This window comes from Sebastes umbrosus, chromosome 5 (genome assembly GCF_015220745.1).
Source record: "Sebastes umbrosus isolate fSebUmb1 chromosome 5, fSebUmb1.pri, whole genome shotgun sequence".
NCBI lineage: Eukaryota > Metazoa > Chordata > Actinopteri > Perciformes > Sebastidae > Sebastes > Sebastes umbrosus.
The window spans coordinates 17683278-17700244 of NC_051273.1; the positions used below are offsets into that span (position 1 = coordinate 17683278).

The 16967-nt window shown below is 40.3% G+C and overlaps 1 protein-coding gene across 5 annotated transcripts in view; it reads left to right on the forward strand.

The window, feature by feature from the left end:
* tle2b (TLE family member 2, transcriptional corepressor b) overlaps positions 1-16967 on the forward strand; it is a 104083-nt gene that overhangs the window by 63010 nt on the left and 24106 nt on the right. For 4 of the 5 annotated variants that reach the window (XM_037769950.1, XM_037769951.1, XM_037769955.1 and 1 more), the window contains 3 exons: positions 11041-11103; positions 12874-12948; positions 15618-15795. In XM_037769950.1, coding sequence (XP_037625878.1) covers positions 11041-11103; positions 12874-12948; positions 15618-15795 — 316 coding nt within the window. The remainder of the gene's footprint in view (positions 1-11040; positions 11104-12873; positions 12949-15617; positions 15796-16967) is intronic. The other variant, XM_037769953.1, reaches the window with a different exon arrangement.

Sequence of the window (16967 nt, forward strand, 5' to 3'; positions counted from 1 at the left end):
TTCCTCTCCCTCTCTCTCTCTGTTTCTCTTCCTCTCCTTCCAGAATAGAGGGGCCATCAATCAGAGGCAAGGGGGATAGAGGAAGGGAGGGGAGGAAGAGGAGGAGGAGGCGAAGAGGAGGAGAGGAGTTGGCTCGGTGCCAGGGAAGAGGAGCTGGCTCGCTGCCCAGAGGAGAGAGAGAGAGAGAGAGAGAGAGAGAGAGAGGAAGAGAGGGCGAAGAGAGGAAAACAAGACTGAGCAAGAAAAGAAAAGAGACGGAGGGTGGAGGGAGATTGTGTGAGAGAAGCAGGGCAGAGAGATAGAGCAAGAAGGAGAGAGAATAAGAAGGAGGGCAGAGAGGGAGAGCAAAAGAGCAAGGCCAAGTGCACTGAGGGAAAACAGAGGGACAGAGAGAGAGAGAGAGATACTGTGGAAGTGGAAAAATGAGCCAGCAGAATGGAGAAAGAAGAAGGCTGATTGCACGGAGAGAAAGAGGAAAGAGAGGAGGAGGAGGTGTGGAGGGGTGAAGGAGAGGAAGCAGGAATGGCTGTTTTCATTGAACAGCTCTGTGCCTGCAACCCCAATCAGTGGGTGATTAGTGTGTCATTGGCTACAAATATTTACCTTAAACTGTTCACAGAGGGGAGAGCAGGACAATTAGAAGGCAGGGGACAGAGATAAGCTCCAGGATCGTGTGTGTGTGTGTGTGTGTGTGTGTGTGTGTGTGTGTGTGTGTGATCTGTTAACACCCTCTGACTCTTGGAAATAAATGAGGGTATTCTGCAGCACATGCAGCGCACACACACTGTGAGGCATTGTAACATACAATATGACCCAAATCACTCCATGGCATGCACTCTACTTTTTGATTATTAAAGTAACTACACTTGTCAGCGATGACGCAAAATGACGATGATTCATACTGTGAGTGTTTGAAATCTCAGTTTACTACTCAGCATAGAGTGAACTATTGAGTGCTGTGGCTGCAGCTAACGATTGTTTTCATAATCTTTCTTTGTTCTTGATTAATCGTTTGGTCTATAAACTGTCAGAAAATAGTGAAAAATGCTGTCACCGTTTCATAAAGCTTAAAGCCATATATTGAGATTAATATATCACATAAACAAAAACAGCAAATACTTACAACTTGGATGTTGGAACTAGGTATAATAATGTTGGTATTTTCTGCTTGAAAAAGACGTGATGATTAAACTAGTTATCATTATTTTTTTTGTTGATTGAGTAATCAATATAACCGGCTAATTTTTTGCAACTCTAATTTAGTGTTTATTAAGTAGGAAATAGAGAAGGAGTGAACCAAGGAGGGTGAAAAGAGGTGATGTCACACGTCATCATTGTGTCACATGCGCCGTCTGCACTCGCTGAAATTGAGCCAATAGCAACACACGACCACAGCTCCAGTTACACTGCGCATGTGTAATTCCCCATAGCTCAAGAAGGGTGTCCCATCCCTCTTTCAATAAGCCTTGCATTGAATAAGGAAGTCATTTTGGACAAATCTCATGACTGCAGTGCATACACATTATTTATGTACACATTGAATTATGCATCATGATTGCATTACATTGAACACATTTTTAGGCATTTTTATTAGGGATGCAGCGATATCAGGCTATTTTACGGTATTGCTGGTGTACGATTTATTATTGTAATAAATAACAATTCAATGAACGTACCTGTATATCTATGTATTTTTTTGTAACATTTTATTTTACAAAGTTAGGAAAGCGATATCAGGACTAAAAAAGTTGCATTGATTCATCCCTAATTTTTATTTATCCAGGGCAACTTGAGTGCAACAGTGGAATATGCCTTAATTTCTGCATCACTAATGACCAACTAGTCATAGGAAGTGTAAAGGTCAGAGCCTCAACACTTCCTGTCATCACAAAACTATTTCGTATAACCTTCTTTCTTTCAAGGTAAAGTTGACTGAGCATGCATCCTTTTTTCCGTCAACATCATGCATCACATTTTCTCCGTGGCACACATTCACTGTGGAGTCGCCTGTTACAACTTTAGTCCTCAGCGCGTTGGAGGTTAAGTGTTTTGCTCAACCGTTGCTCACTCTGTCTCCCAAACTACTTCCAAGGATTCAAACCAGCAACTACTCCGGTAACAAGCCGGAGAGAAGTGCTAGGATTTAGAAACAGAATAGGAGCTAAGAGAGATGGCAGAGATTTTTTGTTGAGAGCAATTAGAGTGAGTAGAGAAGTGGGGTATCGCACACACACAGGCCCCCTCCATAAAGCTGGCTCGCTCAGCCGTAGTGGGACTCGGAGGCTGGCACAGCTGGCAGTGCCCGAGCACACTGGGCACCGTCTCCCTCCTCCCGTGCCAATCTCAACCCACGCCCGTCACATTCAAATTCACCGAGCTTTATTGGCAAGATGAACGTGGCCACTGTTGCTTGCCATCGTGCTGGGAGACCAAATACAATGCTGATCTTTCACAGGGAGGTGTCTTCCCCGATGTTCTAGTTCCAGTTCACTTTAGTGTCACGAGTGACTAGTGTACAAGGAAACACGTGAGCTGGTTTTCTGTCAATTCATCCCTCCTTTTGAGCTCGTCTGCAGTCCTGGTCTTGATTAGAGGGCATTACATATGAACTTATATGCATCTATATTTGTTCTAATAACGCAGAACTAATAATTTATCAACCTTGTTGTGTCTTCATATTGACAGAATATGAAGCCAAAAAGATAAGAAGAGATTTGTGGTCTTTTTATTTACTTATAGCCTAATAACATTAGACACTGTCTGTCCACACACCGTTAAATATGTTTCTGTTTCGTCATGTAAACAAACCACGTACCTATCAGCTGTGCGGTCAAGATCAGACTAGAGATGTAACTGCTTAAAAGATGGGGGAGTAGTACTTGCTCTCTTCCAACGTTTGGGTTTTTTAAACAGAAAACACAGGTTTTATACTGCGATATTTCTTGAAAATGACATACAATACAGCCAACAGTAGCCTACGTAAACTCCCTTGTACTTTATTTAGGTGTTTGTAGAGGTATCGTACAGTTAACTCCTCATTTCAACTTCACAAATCAGCCATTCCTCGTCCATTGCGGTGCTTTCAAAGCAGTTCAGTCCAGTTAGTACGCTTGCTTGCGTTGCATTCTGTTTGGTGGGTGCAATATGTAGGCTACATACATCCCAATACATTAGACCTCTCTGCGTTGTACACATTACATTCCCTCTAGATTTTTTTTTGTGAACCCCCAACCCTTAAAGTTCAAATGCGCCTATGCATATATCACTTTTTACCTCTTACAAGCCTGCCAACATGCTGCAGTTACACAACACGGGACGTCTTGTCATTCCAAGCATTTGAAAGAAAATAGCCCGGGGGTAGATCTTACTCTAATAAGACCCCCTCCCTCTAAAACAAGCTTTGTCTTTGTCAGACGCTGGCTCATTATTTAAAGAAAATTCCACGTGCAGCACAACCGCTGTTACCCCGTCAGTCTGGGATGTCTTATTTTGCGAGTGAGTGTTATTATTTTCTTCTCTAGTGTACCTGTCTACCCACCTATCTCATCTATTTCTACTTCAGTTAGTCATTTTCTACATTTCCTCGAATGGCTTTTTGACAGCCTTCACAGAACAGGCAGGAACGTGTTGCGTTGGCGCCGTGGGTTAAACATGTGGGTGGAGAGGGAGCAGTAGCAATAGTGATTGCAAAGTAAGTGTTTAGGAGAATGAGTTTTTTTTCCAGTCAAGAAAAATTTTGAATTACGCCTCTTACGCAAAGTACAATTCTTCTCTCTGCGTCACATTTCTGGTCGACTGAGCCGAGTGTTGGTGTAGAAATTGGTTTCTTGTGCTCTGATGGATTTCTTCCTAACTGACATTTCAATGCAGGTGCAAAACGTCGGGTCAAAAAAAAGAATTCATTACTGTGACAACAAATATGACCTTTACTTTGTATGTTTAAACTTGGTGACAGTTTATAATAAACATCATTTATAAATGGTAAAAAGTTAATTAAACCTAGTTAATAGTTATTTTAATGTTAACAAACTATGAAATGATAATTAATAATGTTTACTAACTATTAGTAATGCTATAATTTGTTATTTTAAGTTAGAAGTTGCACACATTATAACATTTTATATAGAAGTATTTGTTAATGTTTAAGATATTATTTGTAAACCTTAAAGAAAGTTTGTAAAACTTATAATCATTATATAGATAGAACACTTTGTTAATGGTTAATAATTGGTTTGTAAACCGTCTATAAACATTTGGATGGCTATTATAAAGTCGCAACTGATGATTATAAAACCTTGTTAAATGGTTAATAAATACTTTGTAAAGCATCTATAAACATTATTGAAATAGATAGTTAATACTCTGTCAATGGGTAATAATTGGTTTCTGGTCCATCTATCTACGTAACGTTTATAAATGTTTTACAAACAATTTCTTGAAGGTTTGCAAAACATTCGGTAATCACTAACCAATACCTAATATAGTATATAAAATGTTAATAAACATTTTATTGATCTAATCGGAATGTAATTGTCGTCGTCTCTTATCAGCTATGATACAATATAGAATATATACACTAATTATTTCATATTACACAAACTACTGATAAAATAACAGAAATGATAGCATTACTAATAATTAGTAAACATTATTAATTATCATTTCATTGATTGTTAACAGTAAAATAACTATTAATTAAGTTTAATCAATTTACCATTTATAAATTATGGTTATTATAAAGTGTTACCGTAGAAACCACACGACAACAGTTTGGAAATTCAGTGCCCATTTCTTTTGTAGAAACTACCACCTTCTGCAACTTCCTGTATTTAAGCCGTTTTCTTTGTTTAGTTCCCTGCCATTCAAATGCTGCTCTTGTGTTTTTCCAGTGTTTTCATATCCATTTACTCGTGCGTTTGGTAACACACACACACCCTCACATACACAGGCTGTGTTCTCATTACTCCTGCACACACTAGCTGTCTCTTACGCTTCTTGTTACTTGTCGGCATCACTGTCTACAGTGCAGATATTTTTAATGGAAATACACTTACAGTACTACAGTCAATTGTTGATAAATATATAAGAGAATATTTTTAGACTGTATTTATTGTTATATGAAATGTTGTTTTCCATGTTCCTCTGTAATATACTCATTATAAAACCTCCCGGGGATCACACAGTCTTAGTTATTGCCCTCCATGCTTTATTCTTTCTGCTATAATTTTGCTGTAAATAGACTGAGGCTCTTGATGTACTACAGGGATACAGTCAACTTTTCTTACCTTTTAGAGTTGGTGATTGTTGGAACAGTGGAAAGACTAACAAAGACTGTTTTGATGAGTTTTTATTTTGTTTGTTGAGTTTGACTGAAGTGTGTTTTAGGACGATCAGCGAGGTAAAATTACTGTTTCTGTCAATGGAGTCTGGTGGCTTTGAGGAATGCATATAACGGCTGCTTCTTTTTACACCTAACTCTGTAAATCAAGGGTTTATTTCGACCAAACCAGATTTGGTGATTGTTGGAACAATGGGAAAACTAACCAAGACGGTTTTGATGAGTTTTATTTTTTTTGTTGAGTTTGAATGAAGTGTGTTTTGATTACCAGCGAGGTAAAATTACTGTTATCTGACTGGAGTCTGGTGGCTTTGAGGAGAGCATATTAATTGTATTTTTTGTACATAAATACATTATGATAATCGACCAAATCCCTATAAAATTTTTTTATTATATATTCACTTAAAGGCGCGTCGCATAGGATTGTGCTGGAAAAGCGGCGAATATTAGCGTGTCCACCCAGATGTCATGTTTCCATCACGGCCAATCGGAGACTACTGCGGAGTCATTTGTCCTTGGAATAAATGCCAATTGTTACCTTTCCCACTAAAGACAAAAGCCAGATGTTAGTGGGTGTTAGTGGGTTCCTTGTCCACTGGGAAAGAGGCTTAAGTGATCTTTTGAAATACATCAATACAGTTAGATTAGTCTGTATATTTAAGGGCTGGTGTGAGCATGTGGTTACCTGCAAGGTTTTAGTATTACTTCTGTTTTTTAAAAGATGTGATTCGTAGGTAGACTTTAGTTGACTCGACCATACAGATACTCAGTCAACATAGAAGATATGTACACAGTTGTAATAGTATAGGTCTTGGTATTTTGGATTTATGTGTTTTATTGATGTGTGAGTGTGAGTGTGTGTGTGCGTGCGTGTGTGCGTGCGTGTGTCCCTCAGATAGGCTAATATGTGCCACAGCCTCTCGAACAAGCCGTCCTTGTCTTGCAGTTAATTCCTTCTTCGTTTTCTCCTCTCCTCTAACCTTGCTCCCAAATTTCCATTCCTCCATCTATTTGTCTATTTTAAAGAATAATTTAGTTAATAATGATTTTAAATGAAAAGCTTTTGTGTACTTCTTTGTTCCTCACCTACATTTCATCTCTGTTTCACTTGAAGCCTCTCTTTCTCTGTGTCTCTCTGTCCCCATGCCAGTTGGCAGCATATCTGCCCTCAGGTGTTTATTGACCAGCCCCCTCTCTTCTCTTTGTATCTACCCATCCATTCATCCCTCCATCCGTTCATCCCTCCATCCGGCCAGTCTTTGCCAGTACTCCCTGGTGGCTGTGCTTTGGCAGGGCTGTGGAACGAGACTGTGCCGTGTTGTTTCTGACACCTGGCCCGGCTCAGACTGCTTCAGCCCAGCTCACTTTCACTCTATTGTAAAAACCCATCGACTGACTGGCGTGTTGCACTCATAACACTACCCACTGCCTCTCAGCCACAACATGGAGTTGGTGGGATGCTGTTGTGTCGCAGAAGTTGATCAACAACGTTGATGATGATTTATGATGCGTATACGAAACATAAAATGATTGTAGTTTCCATGGTTTAAAGGTGCTCTATTTGCTATGTAAAGATATAGAGGAGTAATGTCTAATTTTACCTGAGCAGAGGATGAAGTCACTCTCCCTCTGTGTGTGTTGTAATCTGAACTTCTCTGTGCTTTGTTGACATAGCTGGACCGGCCTGGCATGCCACTGGCTTGCTCACGGCCGTCGCTCTGCACTGCTCTCATACAGCGGTTACAGCTAATAACACCGTCCTGACAGATGGCAGAAGCGTAGCACCCGCCCGCCGTTTCCCCCTCAGGTTAACACTGTTAGCTGTCAGCACTTGCACCGTTGTTTACACGTTTAGCACCGTTAGTTGCGAGTCGTAGCTTACCGTCTCCATGTTGAGAGCTGTTGAGGGGCACTAGAAAATGCTTCCAATCCCGTGTTTAGTACATTTAACTCGCATTAATTGATATTTTTGTTAATAACAATGAATCAAATGACTCGGTGTAATGTGAAAGGGTTGCTAATAGTGATAAACTTTACTGAGAATTAACACCCAACTTGGCAGCTTCATGCAGCTTTAGGTAGCTTTAAGTTTGCAGTCCATAAAGAAGTTTCATAGCACAGTAACTTTCTACCAAGTGTATTGGGAAGCCATAAAGCATATGAAACATAGAAATGGAAGCTAATCTTAACATTTCTGTTAGTAGTATGTTATTAGTCAATTAGTTGACTAATCGACTGTATTGGTCTTAGTCGATTAAGGTTTCTTTAGTCGATTAGTCGTTTTTAAAAATGATTACATGCTGAATAACTTATTTCCAAGAAACGTATGAGCACGTCTCTGGTAAACATAAGGTTTAAAGTAGTGCTTTTGTGTGATTCTTTGTGGAGAAACTCAGTTTTACAGCTCTGTCAATTAAATCAACTAATAGAGTAGTCGATTAGTGTGGGTGACTAAGAATTTCTTTGGTCAAGGACAGCCCTAGTGTGTGTGTCTAACATCATTCATCAATTCATCAATATCAGAATTATAATTGGTCAGTGGCAGATCCATTAATCAATTAACTAATCACTTCAGAATGTGTTGGAGTAAATTGAATTTGTCTCTGGATAACATTTTAGCTGTCAAGGCCGTGCAAAGTGGCTGATTTTTCTTCTGTTGTGTAACACAGAATGGAGTGAATCATTTTTTTGAAAACTGCACTGAGAGTATTTTTTTGTTCTGAATGCTTTTAATGCGTCCACGTAATTGAGCAAAGGCTCTCTTTTCTTTGTACTGTTTGTTTCTGCTTCTCTGTTATTGATATTTATTCAGTTAGGTTTATTTGTGTAGCTTTTCGATCAAAGTTACAGCCACCTTTTTTAGAAACGGTGAATAAAAGCGGCTTCATAGACCGACCGTGTTCAGGTCACTTCTGTCCTATTCTGTCTGGTTCTGACTTACAGTCCGGCATCAGTCCTGTCAGATTTGCTTTTATCTGACCAAACTGAGCCAGGCCATCTGATTTGATCTGTGGCCCGAGGACAAGCTATTATTCGGTAGGCAGCTATCTGGTGTAGTTGCAGAGATTTAACTGAAGGGAGAACAGTTGATTCAGAATAGATTACAGTGAATTAAAGAAAAAGTGTGTAATGTACCATATACCCTGTATGTACAAAGTCGTATCATTTATCCCTGGAATCAAATCATTTGCACCATGGGTTAGTGGTCAGCGATGGGGAACCATTTCACAAGTTACAGTTCATGTACGGTACGTCAATTGATCCCGAAAACCTTCTCTCTGGTTGGGAAATTTGCTGATTAAATTGTTTGCAGATTGTGTTTTGTTTTTTTTTGACAGATAAGAGCACCTTTCCCAATTCCAAGACCTGAATCTCAGGTTAATTCAAACATGGAACAAAGATATATTTGTTAACAAAGACAACATGGCCAGCTCATGCAGCCATCGTTAGGTTCTGTTGGGATCATTATCAGCAGCGGTGACTGTAAGAATGACTGTATGGGCTGTATGCAGGCTCCCACCATTAGATTGGATTAAATGAGTTTGTTTATTAGCCACACAACCAGGGTCGGTGGATTTTGTTTTCAGTACAGTATGTTATTCTCTGCAGCACAAATACATAAATGGACAACCGCAGACAATCATGGTAATGCATGTCAGTGATATATGAGGAGGAGGGGGAGGAGGAGGAGTCCTGAACAGTTCTGTGAGTATGTATAGATTCAACTGAGAGGACTGGCTTTCCTATGATTTTAGATGCCTTGTTAACAATCAGCTGTAGTTATTTTCCGTGTTTGACTGTCTGTGCTGCCGTACTGTGAGAGAGGATGTGATAATGGAGTCAATGATGGCTGAGTAGAACAGAATGAGAAGTTGTTGCTTGATCCCGTATTTTTGAAGCTGTCTAAGGGAGTATAGCGTTAGTTTTCCACTTCTGGTTATTACTAATGTGTTTTCCGAGGAATTTAAAGGAGTCAGTGGTGGTGATGGGGTCTCTATTTATTCGTACGGGTATTTTTGGGTCTGGCATGCAACGGAAGTCAATAATGAGTTCTTGAGTTTTGGCTGAGTTTAACACAAGGTCCTTGCTTGCACACCAAATCACTTGTGTATGCTTTGTGCCTTATGTTCTTTCCAGATGTTATCTAGTAGAATAGAAAAAGAAAAAGATTAGAAAGCAAATAAGGGGATAAAGTCGAGTCAAACAGAAAAACATGCTGTAGGCTTTAAAAAGAAATGAAATCTGCAGAATAAGCAGCAGTAAGAAATGTTGTAAAAACCTCATTCTCTTCTGTCTTCTCTGTTCCTTTCTCTCGCCGTCACTTCCCTCTTTATGGTCAGCACACACACATAGTGTACATGCATATCTCTCCAAAGATACTGACGAGCTTAGGCACAACCACACACAAACTCTCACACGCATGCATACATTGACACATGTATAAGTGACTGTGTGAATGTGATAAGACTGTGTCTGTCCTTAGAACAGAGCTGCATGTCTGGTGATAGCCAGTTTATGAAGTCATGATGAGACTGTCGGTAACTGACAGGCTGATCGTGTGTGTGTGTGTGTGTGTGTTGCATGATGGCGTGTAAACAGCCCTGTCAGTCATCGCGTTGCCCTCCATCGCCCTTTTGCTGTCTTTCCTTCTTTTTCTCCAGTATCTTCAAGTGCCAGAAACATGCATTAGTGAGGAGAGAGGGATACAGAGAGAAAGCAAAATAGATAGAATGAAAAAAAAGTGTGTATAACCGTGTTAATGTGTGACAGCGAAGTAACAGAGGAAAAAAAACGAAGAGCGACTGATGTTAGAAGAAGAAAAAGGGCAGCCGAGAGAAAGGAGGGAGGATAAATTAAAATAGAGAGAAAGGGAATAATATAGAAAAATAGAAAGATGGGAGAAAATGAGACAAAGCGAGCGAGGGAGGGGGAGGATGGGAGGAAGAGGATGAATAGGGTAATAATGGCTCAGTGTGAGAGCTGTTGTAGAAAAAGAGAGAACGGCTGAGTGAAGAAGAGAACAAAATGAGGCTGAGGGCACTCAGACAGATAGAATTAGACACACCGCAGAGGTTCAGTGTGCGTGTGCGAGTGTGTTAGTGTGAGTGTGTGACACACAGAGAGAGTGTGTGTGCTTATGTTTTTATGTGTCCATGTGTGCAGGCAGCTGTATTCTGCGGATGGTTACTAGGTTTGCCACGTGTGCATGTGTTGTCTATGTGGGTGTGTGTGTGTGGGTAAGAAAGAACATTTTTATGGTTTTTACGAGTTTTAGGAAATAGACGACTGTAATGGCACCGGACAGCCGGCTGTGACAGGTGGAAAGCTTTAGAGAGGAATTCTTTGTTAGTGTGTGTTCGCTCATGTTTGTGTGTGTGAGAAGGAAGAAAGAGATGGAGGAAGAGTGTGTGAGGGCGAGCTAAATGAGAGCGTGATGGTGCTAAAAGCCCAGATGATGACTGGAGCTGTAATGCTGCCCCCAGTCTCTCCACCTCTGCCGCTCACTCCCGCATTTTTCTCCTCTCTGTCTCGTAGAGTCGTCACTGACAGATCCCCTCGCTCGTTAGTAAGATGTTTTAATGCAGCGAAGCCTTAATGCGCCGTAAAGGTGCATCATATGCTTGTGTACTTATTATCTCACGGTATGCAACATGATCATATATCCTTTTCTCTCTCCTTCTGTCTCTCTCTTTCCATCGCAGGCGGAGATTGTGAAGCGTCTCAGTGCCATCTGCGCTCAGATCATCCCTTTCCTCTCTCAAGAGGTAAGTGTCACCACTGCCAGACACACTTACAGATAAACACAAAATATGCACACACATAATAAGGAGATGATTATTCACACCCCGGGCCTATATCACATTTTTTTTTGTATTCAGAATAATTAATAAATCAGAATACATCAAATTTCACGCAGAGCAAAATATTAATTCAGAAGTTTCTCAGTATATTGACAAGAAAACATTGATTTGTGTGCTCAAGTTGAATAAAGTGAACAAAAACAGAAGCATTGCCAATGTATTGCGATGTTTTACACCAGTACTGCAGCTAATATTACAAGTTCAAATGTTCTGTTTTTGGCAGAAATGTGTTGAGGCTTTTGAGGCTATAGTAAGGCTTTCCATCCCAATTATTGCAAGCTACCTCATAAGTCATCCTCTGTTTGAAAAGCAAGTCAATCAACTAATCTATTGATATCTTATTAAACCGCCATTTAACTAAATATATCTTCATTAAAGGCACAATGAGGAGGATTTTCCCTAAAAACAATGTATAGAGTCATACAAGAATAGAAGGTCAAAAGGTACTGATATTTAACAAATTCCCACAACGATCAGTGTCACTGGAAACAATACAGAACTACTATTGGTTTGGAGATTATATAGGATTTTATAAAGAAGGCTTTCTTTCTTCAGGTGTGTGCTTGGCCTCCATTAATTGCTTCTTAAAGCTTAATAAAAGGACCAGTGTTTAACATTTAGGGAGATCTATTGGTAAAAATGGAATATATATTATTAATAAGTGTGTTTTCTTTAGTGTATAATCACCTGAAACTAAGAATAGTTGTTTTCGTTACCTTAGAATGAGCTGTTGGCCACTGTAATTCTCCTACACGTTTGGCACAAGGTAGAAGTGTCAGTTGTTTGCAGTCTGCAACCTCACAGCTAGACACCTTTAAGTGTAATATTAAAATGAAAAGTATTGTTTTCCGAACATTTAGATCCCATCATCTTTAAATGAAATACAATTAATGACAGCCACTCTTATCTCTTATCACTCAACAACATTATCACCATTTCTGCGGTGTGTTTGGCCTCCATTAATGGCTTCTTAAAGCTTAATATAACTTAAATGGCCAATTAAATTAAATATATTGTTGTGTTGTTGCTCTGACTGTGTGTGAGCTGGTTGTATGTGTGAGAGTGTGTAGATCGGAGCACAAACCTGCTGCTGCAGACACACTTCTTTTTGTCTGAGAGTGTGAGCGTGCACTGATGAGTGAGCTCCCTGGAGACAGGAAGGTCACAGCTCTGTCAGTTTGATCAATATTGACACTGTGTGTGTGTGTGTGTGTGCGCGGGCACTGTTGCACACATGCATATTTGCATTTGTGTGAATGATTACATTGGGATTTTGTGTAAACAGAACTGAGATTTTAGTTAGTGTGGCTTTGAGTGTGTGTGTGTGTGTACAGTATGTGTGTTTCTCTGTGTGTGACTTTTCTGTCGGTGTTTGCGTTGTGTGAATGCATGGTTGCCCAATCCAGACATTTATATTTATACCATGTACAAGCAGAGTTTGGTTGATTTAATACCTTTTCTCAAGTTTTGTTCATGTAATGATTTCTGCTGCTTGGTTACTGATTGTACATGCAATATACATTATGTTTGCTTTACTTTATATACAGGAATATACAGCATGGATAATAATGCAGTGCAATCTTTACTTTCTTTCTGTGGCATTGAATGTGTACGTGTGTTTATATGCTGTTTGTGTGTGTCTGTGTGTGTGTGTGTGTGTGTGTGTGTGTGTAGCACCAGCAACAGGTGGTCCAAGCAGTGGAGAGGGCCAAGCAGGTCACCATGGCTGAACTCAACGCCATTATCGGGGTGAGTCACCTCCATTCATCTTGACAACACAAACACACACCTACAGGTACACGTACACACATGCACACGTTAACTAAGGGCCAGTCTGACTCATGAGAGTCGGCTGATTAAATCTTTTCATCGCGTCCATAAATATGTGAAAATTGATCATCAAATAGGTGAGGCATTGACGTAAACATCACTCGAGGTGTTTACTGTTTGAGCTCCAGATGGTGACGTTGATCGTGCTAAATGTAGATTCACTCAGGGAGGTATTATTTTACTAGCGAGTGCTGTGCAGCTTTGATAGCGTGCTATGAATTAACACAGCTGATGGACAATTTCAAAGTTTCTAAATGAAAATTGGGCTTTTGAAGGATTATTTTTTTGATGCATCCGTGTTGTAAAGTCTGTTAAAATCAGATGTTAATCAGCATCTCATCCAGAGTGCGGGGCGTGTTTCTGTTGTGTAAAGCCAGATGAATTGATTGTGGCAGCGGCAGATGAGATCCTGTTTTACTGGACACTGCTACCAATTTTATATTAAGCTGTAATGAATCACTGCTCCCAATAAAATAGCTGGGGAGCAGCGATTTTTAAAGCTCCCAGCTGATAGTGGTTTAAATGAGTTACTATTAGTATAAAGAATTGTATTAAGGTTTCGGAGTAACACGAGTAATCATGGTAGCTTTTGCTCGGTCTCTCATGTGGGAGCTCTTGTCTCAAATATGTTTAAGAAGAGAAATATATTGTTATCAGATCAGTCGGCTCTAATTCTCAGAGCACTGATCACATTACAGTCCACTTACTGTACAACAACAGTATGGTATACACTGCTTTAATTACAATCAATAGAGAGTGCTCCAGGGATGACGCATTCTTGTCGGCCAACCAGGAAGTTCGCATCGCCCTGGTTCCCTCGACAAAAAACAATTGGGATTTTTATATTGGGTTTTGGATTATTGTAGAAAATAAGGTCTGTGGCAAACACTAGTTTATGATACTTTGACATGTATAGAGCGCATTAAGATTATGAGTCTTAATTGGAGTTTTACAGCAGTTTGCAACACACGGCCTCTTTCCTGTTTGCTGCCAGCTCTGTGCGTTGTAAACAAACCAACTAGTTGACAGTTTGCAGAGATGCATGCCCAAAAGAAAAGCCTACATTTCTGGTCGGAGGGAGAAACACATGTACTTTTAAACATTATGAAAGACTTGGATATCAGCAGATTGTTGGATATGCATAAATATCGCAACGCCAACCTTTTCAAGAAGGCGGTTGAAGGAATGAAACAGGGAGGCTTTGTTTGCACGGTCGAACAAGTCCGCCAATGGTCACGTTAATTTAAACAGCAATATAAGTGGAATATTCATTTTCATTAGCCGTGTAAACAGCTTAGTAGGAATATTGTCTTTTTAGGAATAAGGACAAAAAACTGAACATTTTGTGCATGTAAACGTAGTCACTGATATCATTTGACACTCAAAATACGCCTACACTTGCATTCAATAGCTCATGATCACCTGACCAAGACCAACATACTATACACTTGCTTCTCTGCACATACTTTTTATGTCTTATACACACACACACACACACACACACACACACAGACAGACAGTGATGCTCCTGCGTGCTCTCGTAGACGGGGCTTCCCAGAGCTTGTCAGAGCGCTGATCACATTACTGTCTACTTAAAGCCCTTTGTTCCTCCCAGCACTACAAACACTCCTCTCTCTGAAGGTGTGTGAGTGTATGTGTGTCGAACACACCAGCTCGACAAAACAACACACAGAAACACATCATAATGCTCCCCTCAGGATAATAGCCTTTCTTTATCTGTAGCTGCTCCTTTGCTCCCTTTACTCTCTCTATCCTCCGTCATCCTCTTTTTTTCCGCTTTCACTTTGTCTTTCTGTTCATTTTCACTTTCTGGATTTTCTCATCTCTCTTTTTGTAATCTTTTATCATTCTCTTCTCCCTACGACGACCCTGTCCTCATTTCTCCTCTCCCATTGTTTTTGGCTATGTCTTATCTTTTGCTTTCCCTCCCTCTTCCTCTGCTCATTTACCCTCTCTCCCTATCTTCTCCTTCCTGTTCATCTAATTCTCCTTCACTTTTCACTGCCTCCACCATGATTTCCCTCTGTTCCTCCCCATCATTTACTCTCCGACTCGAACATTTTCTTCCCTCTTTGAGTTTTCCCCTGGCCTCTTTCTCAATCTTCCTCCTCCTTCATAATAAATCCCCTCACTCTTTTCACCGTCTCTCCTTCTTTCTTTCTCTTTCCATCTCCCCTTCATTTACTTCCTCTTCCTTTTCTATGGACCGTTTATTTTCCCTCTCCCCATCTCTCCTCTTTCTCGTCCTCGGTGTCCATCTTTCTCACCTCTTAATCCACTAATCTCTTTAACATCCTATCTTTCTTCATCTTATTTTCCTCTCTCGGTGTTGAGCTCTCCATGTGGATTTCATTTCATTCACCTCCTCCCTTTCTCTCATCTCTCTCACCTCCTCTTTTCCAAGCACAACCCCCACTTCACTTTGTCCTTCTTCATTCTCCTTTGTTTCTTATGCTTATTTATCCATTTCTTCTTTATCTTATTTTTTCTAACCACCCACCCCCTTGTATGACACCATCCCTCCCCGTTCCCTCTCTCCCCGTTCCCTCTTTTCCCTGTGGCCACAGCAGCAGCAGCTCCAGCACCTGTCTCATCATGCTCCGGGCATCCCTCTGACGCCTCACCCATCAGGCCTGTCCCTGGGGGCAGGCGGCTCAGGGCTTCTCGCTCTGACCGGCGCCCTGGGGGTTGCCCACCTCGCCTCCAAAGATGAGCGCAACCACCTCGATCCCGAACATCTCAGAGGTAAAGAACCGTAGACTCACGGTCCTTAATTTTGTCTCCAAAACGAGATTTAAATGCTCTGGCAAGGTGGTCTTCAAGAGCTAAGATCAGCACGAGCAGCGGGTAGTAAGACTCTGACATTTTCACACTCTAGCCTACTAATGAAATCACATTAATGACAACTAATAATAATAATAATAGATAATACAAAAATTAAAACTGTTTGTCTAAAAATAAGATAGATCATCTTTTTTGACCTTGTGACTAACATTCATTGCTTTTATTAACTAGAAGACAGTCGAGTCATGGTTTGAAGACCCAAAGGTCATAGAAAGATTACTCTAATTGATATTGGAGAAACACCATAGTGTTTACAACAGGATTTGACCCAGGCAGTTCAAATTTTATTAATTAATGCAGATGTTTTTTAGCCCGACATCACCAGACCAAATTGCAAATGCAAATTAGTCTGTAACCTCTCAGTTCATTTTCAAGAGGGGATGAGAAACATCTGGCAGAGCAGTGGTTCCCAAACTTTTTCACGTCAAGGACCCCTAAACTGACACAAATTGACCACAGACCCCCATTTGATAAGATTTGATGTCCCAGGGTCCCCCATCTAATAGGGTTTTTGCTTTTAGATGTTTTATTACAGAAATTGTATTAAACCAAAATAGTCGTACATTCTGTCATTATTTTATTTATGGATGAAATTATAGTGAAAATAAATTATTCCCCTTTTTTGCTTGGGACCCCCTGGAACACCCTCAAGGACCCTTGGGGGTCCCCAGACCACACTTTGGGAACGACTGTGCCAGAGCATATAAAACATGAGCTTGCAGATTCGTTTGGTTTCCTGATAAGAAGTTTTTGCCCATTTAGCCCTAAAGTATCCCTAAAGTATATCGTAGTTGCAGTGAAAATCTGTGTACTTGCTGTTGTTTCAGGTCAGTGTACACAAAAGGCTTCATCATTGAAAATCAATCACACTATTGAACACGTTGAGAAGATGTTTAGCAAGTTCAATACAAGTGAGGCAGAGTAACTCTTCTCTGGGAATTAAGCAGTGAGAGAAACTTTGACAACAGTTACAGAATAAAACAGATATCATTTTTATCATTTTAGACCAAAATGCAAAGCAATACATCATCTGTGACTGGCGGCTTTGACGTAATTTGTACTGCAAGTCACCT